General features: G+C 45.4%; 3 protein-coding genes across 10 annotated transcripts; 2 read left to right on the forward strand and 1 right to left on the reverse strand.

Moving 5' to 3' along the window:
* The first annotated feature begins 9209 nt into the window (after positions 1-9209).
* Positions 9210-15728, forward strand: LOC134099380 (NTPase KAP family P-loop domain-containing protein 1-like). Of its 7 annotated transcripts, XM_062552224.1 has the most exons (7): positions 9210-9333; positions 9468-9587; positions 10935-11024; positions 11691-11737; positions 12111-12239; positions 12669-14437; positions 14749-15728. In XM_062552224.1, the coding sequence occupies exons 4-7, from the start codon at positions 11725-11727 to the stop codon at positions 14923-14925; spliced, it is 2088 nt and encodes a 695-aa protein (XP_062408208.1). In that variant the 5' UTR covers positions 9210-9333; positions 9468-9587; positions 10935-11024; positions 11691-11724; the 3' UTR covers positions 14926-15728. The 7 variants fall into 7 exon arrangements, with proteins under 7 accessions (XP_062408208.1, XP_062408206.1, XP_062408209.1 ...); XM_062552222.1 differs by having other exon boundaries at positions 9468-11024; XM_062552225.1 differs by lacking the exon at positions 10935-11024 and having other exon boundaries at positions 9468-10896.
* On the reverse strand, positions 15724-17034 carry bloc1s3 (biogenesis of lysosomal organelles complex-1, subunit 3). Its single transcript, XM_062552231.1, has 2 exons — positions 16940-17034; positions 15724-16727 (listed from the first exon to the last, which is right to left on the reverse strand). Exon 2 carries the CDS (start codon positions 16707-16709, stop codon positions 16122-16124), a length of 588 nt encoding a protein of 195 aa, XP_062408215.1. The 5' UTR covers positions 16710-16727; positions 16940-17034; the 3' UTR covers positions 15724-16121.
* On the forward strand, positions 17020-21712 carry si:ch211-116o3.5 (uncharacterized protein LOC325902 homolog). Of its 2 annotated transcripts, none has more exons than XM_062552229.1 (4): positions 17020-17165; positions 17882-18348; positions 18847-19119; positions 19544-21712. In XM_062552229.1, exons 2-4 carry the CDS (start codon positions 17934-17936, stop codon positions 20233-20235), a joined length of 1380 nt encoding a protein of 459 aa, XP_062408213.1. In that variant the 5' UTR covers positions 17020-17165; positions 17882-17933; the 3' UTR covers positions 20236-21712. The 2 variants fall into 2 exon arrangements, with proteins under 2 accessions (XP_062408213.1, XP_062408214.1); XM_062552230.1 differs by having other exon boundaries at positions 17882-18342.
* The last annotated feature ends 113 nt before the right edge of the window (positions 21713-21825 follow it).

Below are 21825 nucleotides of genomic sequence, written 5' to 3' on the forward strand. Positions count from 1 at the left end.
GTAGCCTATTGAATGGCGGATCCCCTTATTCCTTGAATGGTGTCATTATTGTCATTTCACTAGTTCACATTCTGGAATTTCCATAAAGACAAATAGCATAATAGAAGAGCATGTTTGACGAAGTCTCTGGCCAGGGTCCTGAAGTGCTTCACGGAATCGTGCCGGAATTGACTGCGCAGGCAGGAGTCAAACAGGATTCCGCCATACACCCCTTTACTCACACTTTAACTATGGAAGACAGAAGAAGTCAGGAGAGGTGGTGGGTTGCAAGCGGGCTGACGCCGATGCTGCAACTGCGGCAGGTAAACTGTGATCTAGTAGCTTGACTGATTGAAGAAGGAGGCGTTGCAAATTCCGTCACGCTACTCCCGAACTTCCGTTTGTAAACGCCTTGTGTGTAAATGCCAAACCATTGTTATTTATGTAAATGCCAAAAAGCCAGAGGTTGTTTGAACATAGTGTTCTTCAGGTACAGTATTCTGTATGTCTTTCGGATTGTGGGATGTCATCCATTTATAAACGTTGTTAGTGTTACGATGGGTTGTGAGATATTTTGAAACCTCTCTGTGTCAGAGACGCAGAGCTCAGTCTCCACACTGCCTCAGCTCTGGCTTGTCTGTCTTGTCTTCAGGTTTCTGAGTCATACAAATGTGATAATTTGTCTTAAATGTCAAAGCAATCATGTATCATGAATGATGCGACTTCAGCCTAAACCCCAAGTGAAGCTGTCACTGTGACAGCGCTGTTGCATAACGGAGCTCGCAGATGGGGTGCAAGGTGCTTCCACAACGGAAGCAGAAATAAACCAACCTCCCCCAATTGTTTTCCTTTGGAACTTTTTAGTTTTGTCGCTGTTGTTTATGTGAGTGTGCATGAAGGCTCGGATGGGCAGTGCATCAAAACCCTGTTCTTGAAATGCCTCTTTCATCAAGCTGAAAAGGAGGACGAAGTACCCAGCTGAGGGAAACTTGGAAAGCCACAAAGAAGCATTTATTTTCGGGTAATGGGATTTTTGTCAGCGCATAATGTACACAGAGAGACTTGTCACAGCAATCACTAGATAGTGAATGACAGGGGCCCATTATCTGCCAATGTGTTTGCAGTGTGTGGGCCCAAATCCTGTTTATGAGCCTATTCAAAGCGCTGGCTCTGTGGAGGTGAGAGCGAAGGCTGCCGCGCTGACCTGAATCGGCCCCAGAGGGACGGCGTTGGCCCACACCGGTGTGGGCACCGGCACCGGCACCTGCAGCACCAATCATCGGAGCGGGCATGAGATGAAGGAGGCGGCGGCTGTCCTGCCTGCGTGCCCGGAGATTGACAAAGGTGTCACTGGCAGAGCACCAGGGACTTTTTTTTTTCGAAAAAAAAAAGAAAGACATAAAAAAGGAAAAGCGGGTTTCCATGGAGACTGCGGCCAGTGGGTCGTCGGGCGGTGTGAAGTAGACGCTGAGGAGATGGCAGGTCAATGGGCCCGTGGCGTGGCGTGGCGTGGCGTTTCAAAGGGCCGACTCGACCCGCAGCGTGACGCCGTGGAGGACCTCACACTCTCGAGCCGAGGGAGACAGAGTCGAGGAGGAGGTAGCAGAGAGGAGGGGAGACAGAGAAGGAGAACGTGAGAGAGGACGAGAGGAGGAGAGGAGCAAAAAGAAGAGAGGAGGAGAAGAGAGAAGGAGAGCCATGAGGAGGAGAGGAAGAGAAGAGAGTGAGAGAGGAAGAGAATAGAGATAGTGAAGAAGGAAGAGAGAGAGGGAGAGAGGAGGACAGGAAGAAAGGAGGAGTGAATAGAGAAAGAGTGAAAGAGGAAGAGAATATAGAGGGAGAGATGAGGACAGGAAGAGAAGAGAGAATGAGAGAGGAGGAGAGAGAAGGGAAGAGTGAGAGAAAAAGAGAATAGAGAGTGAGAGACTGAAGGAGGAAGAGAATAGAGAGGGAGAGAGGAGAAGATTAGAGAGTGAGAGAAGAGAATATAGAGTGAGAGAGTGAGAGAGGAAAAGATTAAAAGAGTGAAAGAGGAAGAGAATATAGAGTGAGAGAGTGAGGGGGGTGAGGGTGAGAGTGGAGCAGCTGCTGGAAGTGTGCTGCACTGATGAAGGACCCAGGGCGTCCAGTGGAAAAAATGATTCTGCCAAATCGGACACGTCCCATGTCTCTCGCCAGTTTTGTTTCAGCAAGCTGGAGAAATTAACTCAGTGTGGTGAACAAACGACTGTTAAAAAAAAAGCCACAGACTGCATGGACGGCGACACGTACTTACTGTGCAGTCTGAAGTAATGAGGCCAAAGTTGGTATAACATCCTGGAAAATCACCTGGGTTCGCCCAGAATCGGCCTTATTTGGTCGCGTTTTTATGTTCCTTGCGGTGGGTTCACTTGGCTGTATGTTGTCAAGTGGCTGTATGTTATCCATGTGTATTACAGGCTATGATAATTAGACCCTGGAGAGACTAGACATTAGCCACATCCGGCTGAAGCCTGGCCCCGATACGGCCCAGACATGGCATCCCTAATGTAGGCCTAATGCGTTTCCTATCAACTCCTGTCAGGGATGTTGGGTTTCCAGTGTTAAATAGGCCCTATGGCATATATGCTCTGTATAATTACAGGAAACCCATGAGAGAAATTAAAGGGATAGTTCGGATTTTAAGACACGAAGTTGTATGGGTTCCCTGTCAGCAACGTAGTGCATCAGCACTGACTTACCCCCGACAGCGTCCTGTGAGCCGAGATCCAGCCGGTTTTTGATCGTTTTTGATGCCGGACTATTTTCTTCAGCAAGTTTCTGGGGTCACGAAAGTAAAGTGTTTTTCTTCTCAAAACCATATGCGTTCAACAGAGTGATATATTTGCACCACAAAAACGTTGTCCAGCTGTCAGTAGCGCGCAGTGATAGGAATCGCGAAAAATAAGTAAGTGATAACGAGGTTTGAATTTTTCCTGGACAACGTTTTTGTGGTGCAAATATATCACTCTGTTGAACGCATATGGTTTTGAGAAGAAAAACACTTTACTTTCGTGACCCCAGAAACTTGCCGGACTACTTTCTTCAGCATCAAAAACGATCTAAAACCGGCTGGATCTCGGCTCACAGGACGCTGTCGGGGGTAAGTCAGTGCTGATGCACTACGTTGCTGACAGGGAACCCATACAACTTCGTGTCTTAAAATCCGAACTATCCCTTTAAGCCCATATTATGCAAGACTGGCGTCTACATAAAAGCTCCCCTTGGCAATGTGGTGAAACTAAACAAAATGAAAAGCCTAAACTTAAACGCTCCAGAATACAATTACTTTTTTATTACATTATAATGTCATCAAAGCTTTCTATTATGCTTGTTACGCCTGACTACATTAATCCACTTCCATGATTATGTAGTACTTGGAATGCCTTTTAGAAAGAAGTGTCCATCCATCCACTCATCCATCCATTGCTCCATTCATCATTCCATCCATCCATCCATCCATCTCTCCATCCATCCATCCATCCATCCATCTCTCCATCCATCTACCTATCCATCCATCCATCCATCCATCCATCTATCTATCCACCCATCCATTTAAATTTAATTTCACTTATATAGCACCAAAACATTACACATGTCTCATGGCGCTTTACACAGTGTTACTCTGTATAGGAGATAGGAAGAAACCTCGGACAAATCCATATATCCACCCATCCATCCATCCATCCATCCATCCTTCCGTCTGTCCTACCGTGCATCCGTTTCTGTCCTCCCTCCCGTGAGGTGTTATTTGCGGCCGGTGCAGTAAGGTTAGTGTGTACTGTAAGTGCTGAGTGTGTTAAGAGTCCGTTTCCTCCTGGCCTCCTCCCAGAATGTGTGGTTGCTTATCACCCTGAAAGTGCAATGCTGAGCAGGGGATATTTGTTACCATACACGTAGCTCACCTCAGGAAGCGGAGAGGGGAGGGAGAGATCACATGCACCTGCTCTAAGTGAGTGCTAGGGGTATTACGCAACTGCTACCTACTCTCAGGTACCCCATGTGTGCTTATTGAACTGGTCCATTACACTCCACTGTGGAACCGGCAAGAGACTATTTATGAAGAGAATATTTAATATCTATCTAATGAACCTGCATAGAGATTGTCTTGTGATTACATGATAACCCAAGGTTATCTAATCCTGATAGTAATCTGACCAGTTTTTCCAAATGATGTCTAAATATGAACCTAATAGATCTATTTTTGTTTCACCAACATATTTCTGCAGGTTGATGAAGGATACCAGAGCACTCTGAAGAAGATGTAGTGAACATCGAAACATTAGTCTTTTGCTGTGCACCGTTGAATTAAAAACGAAGTCTATAAAAAAGTGTTGCTCCGGTATCCTTCATCAGTTTGAGCTTGTCCCCTCCCGTGGATGCTCCTGTTGTTTGCAGAAGTGCATAGGATCTACCCCCTTTTTCTGCAGGTTGCTAGAAGATCAAAGTCGGACCAAAATCAAGACATACTTTTTCAAGGTAAAATTCACTGTATAAAGACAAGATGATTTGGTGTGGTGCAACAGTAGTTCAGTATGTTCATCATCAATAGGAACCAACTCCAGACATGTCCATTCTATGGTGAACTAGAAAAGCACTCAGAAAGTGCGGACCTCTGCCAAGCGAAAACATAACCGCCTCCTGGATCAACAGTAATACGGATCACTCCTAAAATTTAATCTTTCTTCCTTGGGTCATTTCAGACATTCCCTGAAAATTTCATCGAAATCCATCCATAACTTTTTGAGTTATCTAGCGAACAGACAAACAAACAAACAAATCCTGATGAAAAATAACCTTGGCAGAGGTAAAAATGACTTGGCAAAAACCTGGTTTCACCCTTGACTAATATACAAAAAAAAATGGCGTTAACTACATTCTGGTTCAACTGTGGACACATTCTAAAGTTATGCAATGTTCTCAGTACGTACAGACAGATGACAGTCTACCAGGCTGTTCACTCCCCCCACTCTCTCTTTGATCTTGTTGGCTAATTGGTAAAATATTAATTTATTTCTGGAAGGAAAATGTACAAAATAAATAATTTTTAAAAAGGAAGGAAAGATATCCTTCAAGCTTAGCTGAACGCTTCTGACTCATTAGTGGAGTCATTGAGAATAACAAATATCTGGAGGGATGCTCTTCAATTGATATTCAATCACTCGTTAAGACAGAAGACACCTCAGACATTACCGGCTCATTCTCCAGCTCCACAGGTTGCATCCAGGTCTAATTAAACCCGAATCAAAGGTGGTCTTCTACTTAGCATTTAAAACGTACACCAGACACTCTGGAAGCCACGCCATCCGAGCCGGATCGGGCCGAGATCCAAGCTGGAGTTTGGCCCTGGCGTTGGTTGGTGCTGTTTGGGGCTTGCGCTGCCCCCAGTGGGAGGGAGGAGTCATGATTATGCCAACTCAGCAGCAAGCACCTCCATTTGGCCCAAATTAGAAAGCTGTAGCTGCCCCGGAGTTATTGATGATTATTTTATTTCCTCGGATTATTGACTTAAGTCGTTAAGAGACGCCGCAGGAGGCATGAGTGGTGCGTGGGCAGGGTGTATGTGTGTGTGTGTGTGTGTGTGTGTGTGTGTGTGTGTGTGTGTGTGTGTGTGTCTGTGTGTGTGGGTTCAACTTCACTCGAGACCATTTCCTCAGGATGGGGAAGTGCTTTCCGATTTAATGGAGACCCACTTTAACAGACACATTAGCAATCATTAGAGCCATGAAAACTTGATAGAAGTAGATCTTAACCTGCTCTTGACCACAGCTATACAACACATAGAAAGTGTTTGTTTGTTCATTTATTTATTTATTTATTTATTTATTGATGGTTGTTGTTATTGTTGTTGTAGTCAGCAAACCCTACCACCATGCCCACCGCATCCCCATGCCCGCGTGCCCGCGTGCCCAGGGGCTGGATTGTGCCCTGCCTGTGTGCAGGGCTGCTCTCAGACCTACGAGGACCTTCTCTTTTGCAGTGGGGGAGATCTAATGCCCAAGTCAAGGGCACGCCGCCATGCCACACCACACCACACCACGCTACACTAGTGTGTTTCCAGGGGGTGGGGGGGGATGGGTGTGGAACATTCCCACCGCCAGATTTTTCACAGCTGGTCAGAGATTTACACCGTTGACCTTCAGCCCTGTATACGCTTCTGGGCTACAGTCTCCCAGCTCCCTGCCATGACCTCTTCTGAGGGCACTGAGCAGCACGGAGTGGAAGATGAACCCCAGCAGAGCTGTGTGATGGGGGTGTGGCTACAGGACTAGCATAGCGGCTAGTAACCTGGGGGGTCACGGCCTCCCCTACTCCCCACATTTGACATGCTCAGGTTATAACATATATACTGACATACCTGTGAGTCACACAAGCGCAGCCTTCACGCTGGGTTAAATCCAAAGTCCATGTACGGGAACCAAAGGGCACATACCACCTGCTATTACCAATGACCCAGTGGCACCCTATCACTGAAGCATCCATCTCCATCACCATTGTGTCCTATGTGAATCTCATTGAAGTGATGGAATTACACTCTTGTTGTTGGCAGACGTGTGTTTACACACAACAGCCTTGCTCTCAGCATCCTCTGCCCTTTGTGGAGAATCAGGATGGGTCATACTTCACCTGAGTGGAATTGCATTATACTGTATGTGAATAGCTCAAGTGTGCGTGCTTGTATGTGCGTGTGTGTGTGTGTGTGTGTGTGTGTGTGTGTGTGTGTGTGTGTGTCTGTGTGTGTGTGTGTGTGTGTGTGTGTGTGTGTGTGTGTGTGTGTGTGTGTGTGTGTGTGTGTCTGTGTGTGTGTGTGTGTGTGTGTGTGTGTGTGTGCACGTGTGTGTGTCTGTGTTCATGGAGGGCGACTGAATGTGAATCATCTCCATTGCTTCTCTTGGCATAAAATGCATGTCTGACCTTTCCGTAGTCTTTTGAGAAAAGCTGAAACATCCTGCCTAACCCCCCTAGACCACACTCTTGGTGTTAAAACCCAGATAATTGTTCATCGTGGGGAAAAGGTTGGGTATTACAAATCGGCTTCTGACGAGACTCCCTACCATCACTGCTTATAACACCAGGATTATTCAACCAGAGCCAGTCAAGCCACTAGTCTCGGCAAATCTAATTATGGCTCTACTCTGGGGTTGTTAGAGAATAAAAAGGCAAAATAACACCGTAAATCAGTGATTTATTATTTTAAAAAAAGAAAGTGTACTCTACTTACTCCTCAAGACGCACAGCTTAATTTCACACATGACAACACACATGCTATTCACCATTATGTGTGGCACATTGTCTTAATTGTGGAATCCCTATGAATTGTTCAGCAACTATTTGTCGCATTAAGGATGCTGGTTAATAGGTTACTGTTAAAGTGTTATCTGCACCTCTGTGTGTGTCTGTTTATGTGTGAATCGTGTTTTTTTTTTATACAATGTGTATGTGTGTGTGTGTGTGTGTGTGTGTGTGTGAGAGAGAGAGAGAGAGAGAGAGAGAGAGAGAGAGATTCAGTGCCTTGTGGCAGGGGATAGGGATGTTTCGTCAGGCAGCCTCACGCCATCTTTCCATCAACATTCTCCACAGCCGATTAGGAGCAGCGTCGTGTGCATATTAAACACTCGCGTCAGGAGGCTTTTCTCTTGCACAGCACAGCAGCCACTCCATGACGCCTTCCACCTGTGTGTGTGTGTGTGTGTGTGTGTGCATGGTGTATGTGTGTGTGTGTGTGTGTGTGTGTGTGTGTGTGTGTGTGTGTGTGTGTGTGTGTGTGTCTGTGTGTCTGTGTGTCTGTGTGTGTGTGTGTGTGTGTGTGTGTGTGTGTGTGTGTGTGTGCGTGCGTGCGTGCGTGTGTGTGCGTGTGTGTGCAGCCTTCCTCTCAAAGGATTTAATTTGCCTGTCTCACCTGGTCCTGGGCAGCGGAATACAAAATTGTAAAAGTGGGGCTGTGGACTTGCGGAGGTGGGGAAGAGGGGCAAGAGTTTACCTCAAAAATCCCATTATTCCACAAACTCACAAACGCTCCCCTCGGACTGATGAGAACCCCCTGGCAACAGCCAAGTGGAAAGTGCTGAAAGGACAGGAGTGCCCCCTGGTGGATGAGAGAAGAATGACAAGCATGTCTGCACCATTCCAGCCCACCCTCCCATTTTGAAATACAAGATGTCTTCCCACAGTATGAGAGGATGTGGCATGTGGAGGATGTGCTCTCACTATGCAGAAATGCTGATAGCCATCAGATAATGGTCTGTACCATGGTCAGAACATGGTCATCTGAGCTGGTCAGACACATAATATTCATGTCTCCCTGATTTAGCCCACATGAATCTGTGCAAAAAGGAGATAGATAGATAGATAGTTACTGTAGATAGATAGATAGATAGATAGATAGATACTTTATTGATCCCCAAGGAGAAATTCAAGGTAATATAAACATAAGTGCTGCATTGTTTGTCTGTATCTGGTGCTAAAATGCCCTGCATGTGGCTCATACTGCTAAAGCATCGTTTGTGTGAAAGCTCAAATACTTCTTAACATATAACGTTTCCAAAATCATTTTGATGGCACATAACCTCATGGCCCTTTAGCCATACCATCGTCTGAGTGGACCTCTATAGGCAATTACCGACCTAACACATTTCTGTGTTTGAGTAGGAATACCGCCAAAATCTAAATAGAAAAGGCCATAGCCTATGCTATAGAAATTTGGAGACATCTTTCTACAGACTTTCTAGACCAAATAAAATCAAAAAAAAGAAAAAAATCTAGGCCATTTTGCCTGTCATGATGCTTTTCTAGAGTCCATATTTGCATTCAAAAACATACGCATGAGTTTCAGCCCTAATCAAGATCACGCCCAGTGGCCATGTTTTGAAACCGGATACCCGGGGAGTACAAACGCTGCTCTTATCCTGACGTGCTCCTTTCTCAGACTGCAGGACGCCACACTCTAAAATCAAGTTTCTGTTCAAAAATTAAAAAGACAATTTAAAAAGTCGTCAATAATAGATGTGTCTTTGAATCTATTCTGCTTTTCTCCTGTTCCAGGACTTCTTGTGTGGAAGAAAAAAACACTACAAGTGAGGAAAGAAAGCATTATCTGAATGGAGATAAGATCATATGTCACCTGACACCCATTCACACAGAAGACCACAGGTTCCACCTTTTCTAATCGCCCAGCATGTCGTGGTCACATGGTATGAGAAGGGAGGAGAAGTGAGGAAGTGTTGGATGGCACAAAAGAGCTGAAATGTACCATTTAGAGGTGCCCTGCTCTACCATGGCTGGAAGTGTTTGGTAAACTGTCAATTGCTCATGAAAAGTGGACCGTCCAGTATTCTGGTGTGTTTTCGTTCGTCGCCGCGCTGAATGGATGCAAATGCAGACATGACTATTTACAGCAGGTCCTCTGTCTTCTTCCAACCACCTGTGTCCAGCGTTCTCATTTCCATGTGTCATGTGACTCTTCTCCACAGCGGCTCAGGTGAGCTCCGACACGAGCCAAACACGTTCAAGCGACGATCAACTCTCAGTACTGAGAGAGGAAGTGCTGTGAGCATTGAGCCTCAGATTCCCCAGAGAGGTAAGGGGCAAGGGTATGTTTTTATTATTTATTTATTTATTTATTTATTTTCTAATGAGAGGCTAATGCAGAATGCAGAAGATGTTGGTCTTCAGGGGCTTTTTGAATAATTGGAGTGATACAGAGTGAGTGGAGCAAAGGAGCTGGTTCTACTTTTCCAGTAACACTCTTACAAGAAAAAAGGTTCTTGGCGTGCTATTTAGAACCATACAGGCTTTGAAGAACCTTTAGGGGTTCCTTTGATGAATCCTTCAAAATGGTTTAAAGAAACATTTAGGGATGCCATATGTGACACATGCAACTTCCTATATCTCGGCTTCATTGAAAATGAGGGCTACCCTAAATGAGTCTCCGAGATTAAATAAATAAAGGTTGAATGAATGAATGAAGGAATGAATGAATGAATGTAGTACCATTTTTTCTAAGAGTGGCACTCTGGAAAAAAAAAGTAAAAATAAATAATCATAATAATCATAACAAACAAATATATATAAACAGGAAGTGTTTCTCCATGTTAATATTTTTACAAATACAATTCTGCAGGGTTTCAAGTTAAGTTGAAGTGCTTCAAGTTGTCATTTGTGTTATCAAATGAAATTTCCCAGTGGTAAAGTTAGCCGTTATCCCTGTGTGGAAACAAGACTGTGAATCTGAAAAGCTAGCAAGCTAATTCCTACAGTGGCATCGCAGTGGTAGTCGATAAGGGCGATAACACTGTGAAATATGAGGCAAATGACATTCAAATACTTTCCAGAGTCACTAAGTCACCAAGGAAAGGCAGCTTAAAGTGATCCACATCCGTTTTAATGAGATGGATATGTTAATGCTCCCTTCTACCCTTTCATTTCTGGCCGAATTCACCTTGACACAGCACCTGGCGACTCCTTTTTCTCTTCCTTGTGAATGTATGCCATGACATTTACGGTTCAAGACATCATTTTTATTCAACTCACCAAAAATGAGTAGAGCTACATAACTAAAGTTGATATATGCTTTGGTATTATCCACGTCTGCTGAATATACCTGAGGTTTGCACATTACACTAAACTATAGAAATGGAATAATCCAGGGACAATACAGCTTCCTACTCCTATAGAAATGCTAGTTTATTTGTTCAACAATCTCTCCCATGCAGTCAAATTTACACTGACTACTCTTATCTTTAATATGTAGCTTTCTACACAAATGAACATTTTACAGCTGCAGTACATCTATATGTGTCTGGTAGGTGTGGAAAATAGTCAGTCTGGTCTGGAAGGCCCCAAAGACACAAATCAGTGATCTTGATGAAGATATCATCTGTGACACACACACGTCATGTTGTGAGTACAAACACCGTCCGTGTTGTTGGTCTGAACAGGACAGGGCAGCAGAGCAGCCGGACTCTAGAAACTGACTCTCTGAACGGCTCGGAAAACACACCGGACGTAATAACACACACAGTCGCACGGTAAGAAAAACATGTAATGTCTTTTCCACTACGCCCATCAGACACGTCGATCAGGACTCGGGGAGCTGAGAAGTTGGGTGGAGATGGCCTGCACGCCGCCCCCTCTGCAACCCTGATGCTGCTGCATTATAGGGCTGAGGGAGATAGCAGCGGTGTGTGTTTATGTTCGGCTTGGCGAGGCTGTTCATAAGGAACAAGATTTCTTGTCTTATCTGATCTTGAAAGCCAGATAGAAATTATAGAAGGCAGCATCAAAAGATAACCCCAGCGCCCTCAATATCAATATCACAGCCTCTGTAGAGAAAAGAATATATATCTATTCTTTTTTTTTTTTTTTTTTGCACAGTGTGTAATAGCATCTCTTTCATTCAGAGGTCTTTCACTGAAGCTCTGTGAAGGGAGAGACACTGGTTGATAGTGTTCATTTGCCACTGAATTGCTTTAATTCCCATAATGCAAAAGAGTAAATTGGTCCCAAGACAGACATGAGTGAGTGAGTGGGGGGGTGGATGCGTTCACTCACACTCTGTGATTCCTTTCTGCTCTGTTCCTCATAATTGGACACAAATGTGCTTCTCCTCTTTCAGCGTTAAATGCCTCAACGAGTTCCTTTTTTGTTCAATAATGCAGTTGTATTTTTGTTTTGCATGGCTCCACGGTTACAAGAAGTGAGAAACCCAGATGAACCCAGTTCTCCAAAATGAACCAAAAAGGTACATAAATATTACTTTCACAGAGTTTTGCCTCTATGTATTCATCCGTTTGCATAAATGCATGTATTCATTTACATATGCGTGTTTGTTGTTATGTTCATAGACCTTACTCTCTTCAATAATTCCAGGATTATTTCACTACACAACACAATACTTCACTAGGCCCATGTCCTTCCATTTCAATGACAAAGCACTAACATTTGCATGGAAAGAGCATGTTGAAAGAGAAGCCCTGGTTTCATCCTGTGCAATTGATCTGTTCACTGAGTTGAAACTGGCTTAATTTGCTTGTGTGTAGTGGTACCCTCTGATCAGATTGGCTCTGATGTGCGTCCAGTCATTCCCCCCCCCCCTGTCTGCCTTCCCTGCGCAGAAACCTTCCTTGATGATGTCTACGCGTATGGCCTGTCCAGGGCGCTGATTAAGGTAGCGCCACCGGCTACTGTGGGCCTGTTCTCCAACTGCCCGAGCCGGACAGAAACTGTTCTGAAGAAAATCAGGAGTGAGTGTTTGCTATTTGAACATCTCTGCTTGTAGCCCCTAGTGGCGTTCCTCAGCCAGCCTCTTTGATATGCCAACACAAAGTGTTTGTCTATGGTCATGCCATCTGGGCGTATTGATTTTGTTCCTCTGTTCTCTCTGCTTGCTTGCTTCGGTAGGCAGATTTCTGTGATCTCTATGACTGAGTGTTGACTTTAAAATGACAGCATGTTGGTTTTCTTCCTCCTCCCTCTCCTTTATTCTGCTCTCCTCTTCCCACTCCTTTCCTCTCTTCTCCTCTCCACACTCTCTGCTCCTTTCATCTCTTTTCCGCTCTTCTCCATTCCTCTCCTCTCTTCAACTCTTCTCTCCTCTCCTCTCTCCTTTCTTCTCCTCTACTTTCTTCTCCTCTCCTCTCCTCTGCTTCTGGGCATCCTCCCTCGATCTCAAGCTTACATGAACAAAGAGGCGGAATGGCGGGAGAAGAAGCACAAAAACGACAGGCCCAAGGCAGCTTCCACAAGCTTCCTCTCGCTCCTCCTCTCCATGGTCTTCCTGCGGCCCGTATGGAGTGAGGAAGAGGAGCGGAGGAGGAAGAGGGTGCGGTGGATATTCGTGCGGTTCAGCGCTTGGCACTACGCAGGCTGTGACAAGATCTGGGCGGGCTTGGTGATCCGCCTCTTCAAGGCCCTCCAGAAGGACTTTGGAGAGATCCCGCTGTCTGTGTACCGCTCCAGCCAGCATCCGTACCCCAAGAAGATCCAGAGGGGAGGCAAGGAGACCCGCTGGAAGTGCAGGCAGTTTCTCTTCGTGCCACTTTGGCTGGCTGTTCTACTTGCGTTTGCCATTAGCATCGGAGCGAGCGTTGTGCTCGTCAAGTCCGGCCTCCAGATGAAACGTGAGAGCGCGCTGACCTGGACGACGCTGATGGAGTCGGTGGCTATCGGAGCCCTGGGACTTCCTGCCATGGTGGGCCTGCGTTTTTTCCTACTCACGCTCAAAAACCTGTTCTACAACCAAGGCAGGAACATTCTGAAGAAGATGAACAGCACAACGGTCAGCGATCAGATGGGGTTCATGAACAAAGTGAGGAAAGAGGTGGCCGTTTTGGCCGACTTCATCCACTTCATGGAGATCTTTGAGAAGAGGAAGGTGCGGGTGGTTCTGGAGATCACCAACCTGGATCGCTGCCGCCCCGACAGAATCATACAGACGCTGGAGGCCATCAATATCCTGTTGTCGGGTGAGAATGTGCCATTTGTGTCCATTCTAGCTATAGACCCAAGTGTTGTTGTGAAGAGCTTGGAGAACTCCATTTTCTTTGCCAGATCACACTCGAACAGCTATGATTTTCTGAATGAGATTGTTACCCTGCCGTTCAACGTGCCTGAAATGTGCATCGAGTCCAAGTGTTCGGCATTCAAAGTGCTTGCCAACAGTCACCTCGAGGTGTGCACAGTCGAAGAAGAATGTGATGAGTCTAGCGATCTGGAATCAAGAAAATCTGTCCAGCTCTCCGTGCTAGTGGACTCTGAGAACACAGTCCCTTTCCTTAGTAAAAACAAATGGGACGAGGAGTCTATGGAGAAGGCACTGACATGGGAGGTCTGGGCAAAACGAGTCAAAACAATGACCAAGGAGGCTTTAGAGTTTACATACAACCACAACAAACCGCTCCACACGTACCTGTTTGGAAACAGTGTGCACATGCGAAGGATTATCAACTCCGTGCGAGTCACCATCATAGTCATGGACGCTGCTTATGGCGGCGTTGTCGTGGCATCAGACGTCGCCACCTGGGTGGTTCTGGCCAATAACTGGCCGTGCCGACTGAGTTGGATTCTGCAGTGCGTGGAGGACTGGCAACAGAGGGCAGACATGCACGGGAGCGTCAGTGCGCCGGCGCCAACTAAACCGCTTTGGGAGGTCTTCGTCGAGTCGAGGCAAGAACTACGCGAGCTCCAGGGCAGCATTGAATGCATTCTAGAGCAGGACGGAGACCCAGAACTGTTTCAGAGGTTCCTGCAAGTGGATTTTAGACTCACCGTTAGAGAGGTGCTGAAGTTTAAGCCCAGCACGGTCAACTTGGACCCCTCCATCAAGAAGACACTAGCTAGGTTACGAGAGAATAGAAGGAGAAATCTTGCTGCAAAGAAGACCCACGTACGTCTCCAGAGAGCACAATTTGCTGACATGACCACAGATGACATTTGCAATGAGGTATGTGTTGTTTGTTGTTTGTTTGTTTGTTTTGTTTATTGACGTTCCATTTGTTTGTTGTGATCCATTGCATTATCCACATGAATGTGCTGTAGTTGATGAGTCTATTTGCAGTTCTCTGTCAATTTCATCAATTTTCTGATAGTATGTTCATTTTCATTTTATTTCTTGCCCTGCAGCCTTCATTTGTGAATTAATGTCTGTGTTGAATACATAACAACAAGAGTCCGCACACATAACATACTTGTCTTTTTGACATTCCTGAACCATTCACGAAACCCCATTGCAAAATGCATCTCATTTCTTTGAAGATGGAGAGGTTGAACCTGCCAGAGAAATGCCAGCAGTTGCTGACGGCCAGCGGACTTGATGGAGCAGCCATGGCTTATGGAAATGAAGAGGAAATAAGACAAGCCCTTCAGATGACTTCAGAAGAGTGGAATATCCTCTACAGACGCCTGACGGGACTGAAAACTATAGGATACTGAATACGATTATATTATGAAATGATAAAAATGCAGTTTTCCCATTATTGAATTTGAACACAAGTGCCTATGTGTGCTGAAGGCCTTCTTGTTGAACATTGAGAGTTGCCTTTTTTTTTTCTTACGTGGCCAGTATCCTTCCATGTTTTGTTATGTATAACACAAAAGCTCAATTCTGCTGAGAACAACATGTACACAGACAATACATTTTAGCCTTTCTGGGTTCTATAAACATTCAACAGTGCGAACAGTGCATCTACATTCTGCATTCACTCGTAAGAGACAGCCATGTCTGCCTGAAGACGGCATAGGCCAAAACGTGTCCGTCTTGTGACATGTTCTCAATTTAATTATGAGTTATTATATAGCTTGAGAGTGCGTTTACTTTTTTTGTTTTTGCCATGTCTGCCTGCCCATTCATTCCAGTATTCTGATGGGATAGGATGAGTTTTATTGGCTTATACTGTAATATGGAAGGTGTTTGTTTAATTATCAGTTAATTATCTGTTAATTTTCAGTTTGCTGATTTTAATGCTGTCTTCAGTTCAGAAGTTAATGAGCATTTGGCAGCGGTCAAAGCCTGAAGCTGTCTTCAGTGACCTCTCCTTCTCCCTATCTGTTTGATCATTGAAGTGCTGTGGCGTGGATTAATTAGAGATCATATGAATATGGGGCTGCCATGTCAAAGATGCATTTCTGAGAAATAAGACAGGGAAGATTGCTTTGAAGGGTCTCATTATAAAGCAAATATTAGTTTGTGGTTAAGGGTTAAGTTTGGAAAAATAAACTCAAGAATTTCACCCTGACTGCATACATTCTCAGGTTTATTAGCCTACAAGAATTGCAAACAGACAAATAAAGTGTGTTTGGATTGCCATCAAGTACTCACAGCATGTTAAGTGCTAGTTCAACACTGAAATGAAAATAATAACAAAAATGATTATAAGAATAATAATTTGATAACATACATACATTTCACACAGCATAGGCTACCCTCATAGATGGTTCTGCAAATGCATAACAAAATATGCATGGTGGTCTATGCAAGATTTATAAATTGTAAACAATCAGATCGATGACATTTAAATCACCTGCGCATTGTAGCCTACTTGGAATTGTCTGGCACTTTCATTCAGAGGCCAACTAAGACTTGATCTAGACTCGCTAGATTAAGTTTTATACATTTTGAAAATCACACACTATTGTCCTGGTATGGATGTAGGTATTGTGATATCAGGAAGAAGGTTACAACTCGTAATAATTTCAATCTTTTCAGAGACAGATTTAAGATCCTCTAGAATGAGACGGATGTTGTGAGAGGCGTTGATTATGCCACTTTGGGAGTTATTTAGACTTGCCGTGGCCAAACGCACGTCCTTGGTGGCATTTTGGTAAACCTGTCGAAATGTCTGTGACACATCGGCGCAGAGACGCCCGTTACTTTCTTGAAGCTTCTGCTGCAGCAGAGTGCACTCTTGACCGCTGAATTCCGACCTCATCAAGGAGTCTTTCTCGGGAACTGGTACGAACTCAGGTGTGGATCTCATCACAATGAGAGGAGGTAAGTCTGACCGCAATGATTGCACATTTTCAGAGCTGACAGCATACGCGACCTTGCAAGCTTTCTCCACTTCCCCTTCGCTGTCCGTCTCCGATGCTTCCCCGGGAACTTTCAGACCAGAGGTAGACTGGTGGACTGGGGTCAGGGACGTAATGTAAACCTCGTCATCGGAATCTGTTTCAGAAGCTTCCCCTTGCACCACAATCTGGAATTTGTTGCTTGCCATCCTGTTTGTTGCGCAGTCCTGCATACGAAATGAAAGGAAAGTGAACTCGTCTCTATATTATGATTGATAAGCTGGCTTGCTAACATCTAATAGAGCTAACAGAAAGCTTTCGGCATAATAACAGAGATCAAGAGAAGACATCGGCTCGAACAATATATCTATTTCAACTTTACATCAAAGATCAATCAATGCACTTAGTTTTAAAGTTATACAAATGTTAGATAGCCTACCTAAATGGGGAGATGGAATCACAACTTCAGTTAACACAAGTCATGTGAATGGCAAATACACTTCCTGTTGTACTCTGACGTTTGACCAATGACCGGTTTGTTTTGTATACCATGTGACCAGAAACCATAGTCACATGGTCTAGACGTAAACATGAGCTCCCTGACGCAGGCCACCAAATGCTGCATGAAATGCGGTGAAGAGAGAAGATGTTTGTAATATATTACAGTAAGCTTTCGAATTATTTGACCTAATTCAGTGCGTAACATGATTTTTCTTCTATAATCGTAAAGATCATGCACAACGTCATTGTTGTAGATTTGAAACTGAAGCCATTAGCAACTGCTAGCTAGCCCAAACCTGTTCAGTGGCAGTGGAGAATTCTAAGTTCCTCTTCATAAATATGAAATAACGGAGACCTGTTGTCACACTGTTTGTTGCATTTGAAGACTGCATTTTACTGTTTTTCCACATCATAAAGTAAGGCGAGAGAGATGTGCCTTTGAAACCAGTGAAAATATCTGCAGTGTAAGACAACGGGAGCGACACAGATCAATAACTATCCACAGGCTGCTGTCGCATTTGCTCACTCTTATCCCAGCAGCTGACTGCTTTAATGTCGGTGTGTTGGTAGTTGTCCTACTGTTTTCAAATCAGATCTGTACAATTTGTAAAAGCAATCTCCCAACACAGGCTGTCCTGATAGTTGCTGAAGCACCATTGATCACAAATGTGTTTCATGTGATCACAATGCAGTGGGGTGACATTATGTCAACTATATTTGTGGTATAATACTGCTCTGCATCTGTACCTCCTGGTATGCTAGAGATGCTCATATTTTCTCTCAGAAGTATTATATTACACGTTCCTGAATCAATATAACAGCCATCTGAATCAAATGTTACCTACGTGTTACTCATCAGGTGTCTCTTGTGTGTTTTTAGTATTGTGGCCCATAGGCTACTAGGCAGCCGGGTGGCACACAGGAAGCAGACCATGAACCTTGGCGAGCGCCGGCCCAACAAGTGGTGGACGGAGACGGACACGTTCGCCATGCTGACGCTGATCGAGCAGCTGGACCTGGTGCACGAGCTGGACAAGAAGCGCCAGCGCAACGACTCGCACTTCCGCCGGCTGCGCCACAGCCTGGCCAAGCGCCACATCCACTTCACCGTCAACCAGATCCGCAACCGCTGGAAGAGCCTCAAGCACAAGTACCGCAAGATCAAGACGGCCAGCTACCGCAGCCCTGCCGCGCGCCTCTCCGCCATGGAGAGCTTCCGCTACTTCCGAATGCTGGACCGCATGCTGGCCCACAAGCCCAGGGTGGGAGCCCCAGAAGAGGCCTCGACGGAGGGACACGATCTGGTGCTCACCCCCTCTGACCTGGAGGACCACACTGACAGTACTGGTGCCGTCTCTTTGTCTGTCATTGTGCTCCATGCATGAAGTAACGTCTCTAACTCATTCTGATCTGCTATTAGAGTCCCCGTTAGGCCTTCTGCTCTCTATCTTTGCTGATCTATCTTGCTGCTTATCTCTTCATTCCTAAGCATGCATTGCACAAGCTGTCATTTGAATCCTAGCATGGGGGCATTCAGAGTGCTTTACTGTTTAATCTGTTCAGAGCTTGCTTGTCCATCATGCCTTTAGATGCCATTATCACAGTTAGAACAAAGTAGAGACATCTATATGATGATCACTAATGTGGAACGGATCTGGCATAGATGAGGGCCTGATGGCTTCTATAATTTTTTTGGACACTGATGCCACATTCATGCTACCTGACATAACATACTTGACGCATAATGCCCTGACGCCAGATCCGCTTTGTGTGGCTTTTGCTTTTTTTTTTTTTTTTGTTTTGAAAAGACTGCCCTCTCAGCCGATGTCATTTCCTGTCTCCCAGGCGATGTCGCTCAGGCCTGCGCTGCTGCTGCTCCCTGGCACGACCCCCTCATCCCAAAACTGGAGAGCGGCGAGGAGGTGAAGCCGGACCCGGACGAGCCCCCGAGCCTGGACCAGGCGGACTGGGCGGTGAACGGGACGGACGAGGTGATGACCCTGGGGCTGTCTGGCGAGTACCTGGGCGCGGTGAAGGCCGAGCCCATTCCCTCCTCCGCCCTGCACAGCCTGGAGGGCGCCAGGGAACCCACCAGCTGCAGCTCCGAGGAGTTTCAAGGTGAGACAGAGAGATGGGACGGAGCTGGCCGGCCAGTGGTGGTGCTGTGTGGTGGGGGAGAGATATACAGTACAACACACTGCTAATCATGGATCTGGCTTCTGTGCTCTTACAGCTCATGCTGTCTGTGTAATAGGATTGTCATCAGATTGGTTTTCATGTTGTTTATTATCATGTTCACTAGTACTGTATGAAACGGATTAATCGATTGAAGTGTTTTGGCATTACATTAGTGCCATATTGAATTTATGTTAGTACATTTCATAACCAATCAATAGCTCAAACTATTCTACATGAGTTCTTAAAAGGCTCCAATGGAACTGTCCACTTGTGCGCTGTTAAAGGACACTGACCTGTAACTTGTACACTGCGTTCTTCCACTTGCGTTACGTCCCTCTCGTGTCTCTTTTCATCCGGCCGGCAGGCACCTGCGAGGACACCAGTAGCCTGATCCTCCAGCAGCTGACCATCCTGAACCACCAGCTGAGCGAGCAGCTGGCCGAGCAGAGGGCCTTCCACTGCAGCATGCTGGGGATGATGGACCGGCAGATCGAGGTGCTGGAGCAGCTGTCCAGCGTCACGCGCAGCCAGCAGGAGGCCAAGGCAGCCAGTGCCAACGCGAGCGCCACCGCGAGCGCCACCGTCACCCCTGCGGCCGCCAACGCCTCTCCCTCCGACGTGAGCGATGAGTGCCTGAGCAGAAGGGTCCACGAGGTCCTCCTGCGGATGCAGAGGAGGGACGCGGAGCAGGTCCTGTCGCCAGCGCCGCCGCCGCCGTCGTCGTCGTCGTGTTTGTCCAGACCCTTCCCCTCGGCGGAGCCGGAACCCGCGCCCGAGCCTGCTCCAGCTCCCACGCCGACGCCAACACCACCCTCCTGGGCGGTGTCGCTCCTGGAGACCTCGATCAAGCAGGAGCCGTCCCCGGACCCGGCCGACACGGACAGCGCCGCGGACTCTGGAGCCGCCGGAGCCGAAGAAGAAGCGGAGGCTCTGGCCGCCAACGCAGATGTGGACACACCTGGTCGAGCCGAGGACTCCCAGCCAGAGAGGCAGCCCTCCTCCCCCAGGAAAGGGGCCTTGGTTAATGGCCTTCTGGACAGCTGCCCGGACCAGTGAGCCCAAGCACGTTCTGCATCTGTGATCCCGCAAGCTCCTCTGTGTGTGTGTGGACGCAACGAGATAATGATGTTTATGACTTTAAAGGGAAATGATTTATTCTCTCTTTTCTCCAAAGTGGTCTTGTGCTGTTAAGTTCAATTGATTTAAGGAAAAAAAGTATATAGACATGAAGATGAGATGCTTCTTAACTCATTAGTTTTTAGAAAACAGTGTTTTTAACATCCTCCTTTGCTTTTAATGTTCCGGCCCTGATGTTTTAGTCAGTGGCGGCCTGCTGTCTTATGGAGGTTGAAGATTTCTTGGGAAGAGGTGATATGAGGATTTGTTTTGAAGCGGCTTATTAATCTACTTTCACTTTTTAATGAAGAGATGAGGACTACACGCGCATGGGTGGATCAAGCTACTCGCATTCCTTTGAAGTTAGAGATTTTGCACATTTTATTCATCTGTTTACTAACAATAATTTAAAAACCTCCCCATGGTCTGTCCTATAGATATCATATGGAGTTTCAGGTCATGATACAAAACTCCTGAAGCACAAATGTGCAATAATCTATTATTATTATTGTTATTATTATTATTATTATTGAAAGGGCTGTCATGAATAAGACACACTGGTTAACTGGGAGAGATCGAACAAGTTGGCCTGACTGTAATCTGTTTGTTGTTATAGAGCAGAAAACTGTATGAACTATTAGTTCGGTTCAGATCATGTGACTTATTTTTCTGCCTTCGGTTTCAGAGGGAGTGGAGATAGCTTTATGGAAGATTTTTTAATTATTATTATTTAAGGTTTATGTACTCTCCCCAGTCAGACAAATTCAGTATTTGAATGATCATGTTGTGTTTGAGAGTATAGGGTTTGTATCCCTCCTTATGGTAGGAGACGGCTGGTTTCATTGTGCTAACAGATGTTCTTTTTTCTTGCTTTTCTATTTGCCATGGTAATTTATTTAAGCTTTTAGCCTCAAGCAATACTGACATATGATAACCCTTGAAACTACATGCAAAAGGTGCTAAATTGGTATAATTATTTTCAATCCATTATATTTTGGGTAGATGCTGCAATTGAACACTCTAATGTATTTTGCTAGTTTGAAAATATTGCAAGCTTGTTTGTCTGTTGGTGAATTGAATTGAAAACCATGTAGTGCTGGAGACAAGTATGGTGTAGATGGGGGAAGTCCAGAGGCTTTAAATCTCGTACATGACAAAGAGTGAAATGCATGGGGATCATCAGATTGTAAGGATAGTCTTCAGTTGAGCAAATAACCTTAATGCAAAAACATATGGATTTCCTCGCAGTGCTATAGCCGATGGGAGAGGCATGTGCTTCATGTAAATAGCAGATTTAATCTTTTCTTCCTATGGTCATTGGGTGACTCCTATTTATCCAATAACTCTTTAACAGATTGTGTTTTGCAGTTTGTTTCTCAACAAATGTCATTAATAAATGTCATTATTTTTATACGAATCTATACTTTTGTGTGTTTTGTTTTATTTGTATTACATTTGTAAAGGTTGTACAACAATACTCCATACCATACTCTTGTTCTAACAGCAGGTGGCGACAGGTAAGCATGAACA

This window comes from Sardina pilchardus, chromosome 13, assembly GCF_963854185.1.
Source record: "Sardina pilchardus chromosome 13, fSarPil1.1, whole genome shotgun sequence".
Taxonomy (NCBI): Eukaryota; Metazoa; Chordata; class Actinopteri; order Clupeiformes; family Clupeidae; genus Sardina; species Sardina pilchardus.

What these genes read in the sequence shown, in the direction of transcription:
- LOC134099380 (XM_062552222.1), top strand. An exon ending in TGTTCTGAAGAAAATCAGGA is followed by an intron (nt 12,240 to 12,668) that starts GTGAGTGTTTGC and finishes CTCGATCTCAAG; the next exon opens with CTTACATGAACAAAGAGGCG. An exon ending in CAGATGACATTTGCAATGAG is followed by an intron (nt 14,438 to 14,748) that starts GTATGTGTTGTT and finishes ATTTCTTTGAAG; the next exon opens with ATGGAGAGGTTGAACCTGCC.
- bloc1s3 (XM_062552231.1), bottom strand. Translation starts at nt 16,709, where the DNA reads ATGGCAAGCAACAAATTCCAGATTGTGGTGCAAGGGGAAGCTTCTGAA.
- si:ch211-116o3.5 (XM_062552229.1), top strand. Translation starts at nt 17,934, where the DNA reads ATGAACCTTGGCGAGCGCCGGCCCAACAAGTGGTGGACGGAGACGGAC. An exon ending in GGACCACACTGACAGTACTG is followed by an intron (nt 18,349 to 18,846) that starts GTGCCGTCTCTT and finishes CCTGTCTCCCAG; the next exon opens with GCGATGTCGCTCAGGCCTGC. An exon ending in CAGCTCCGAGGAGTTTCAAG is followed by an intron (nt 19,120 to 19,543) that starts GTGAGACAGAGA and finishes TCCGGCCGGCAG; the next exon opens with GCACCTGCGAGGACACCAGT.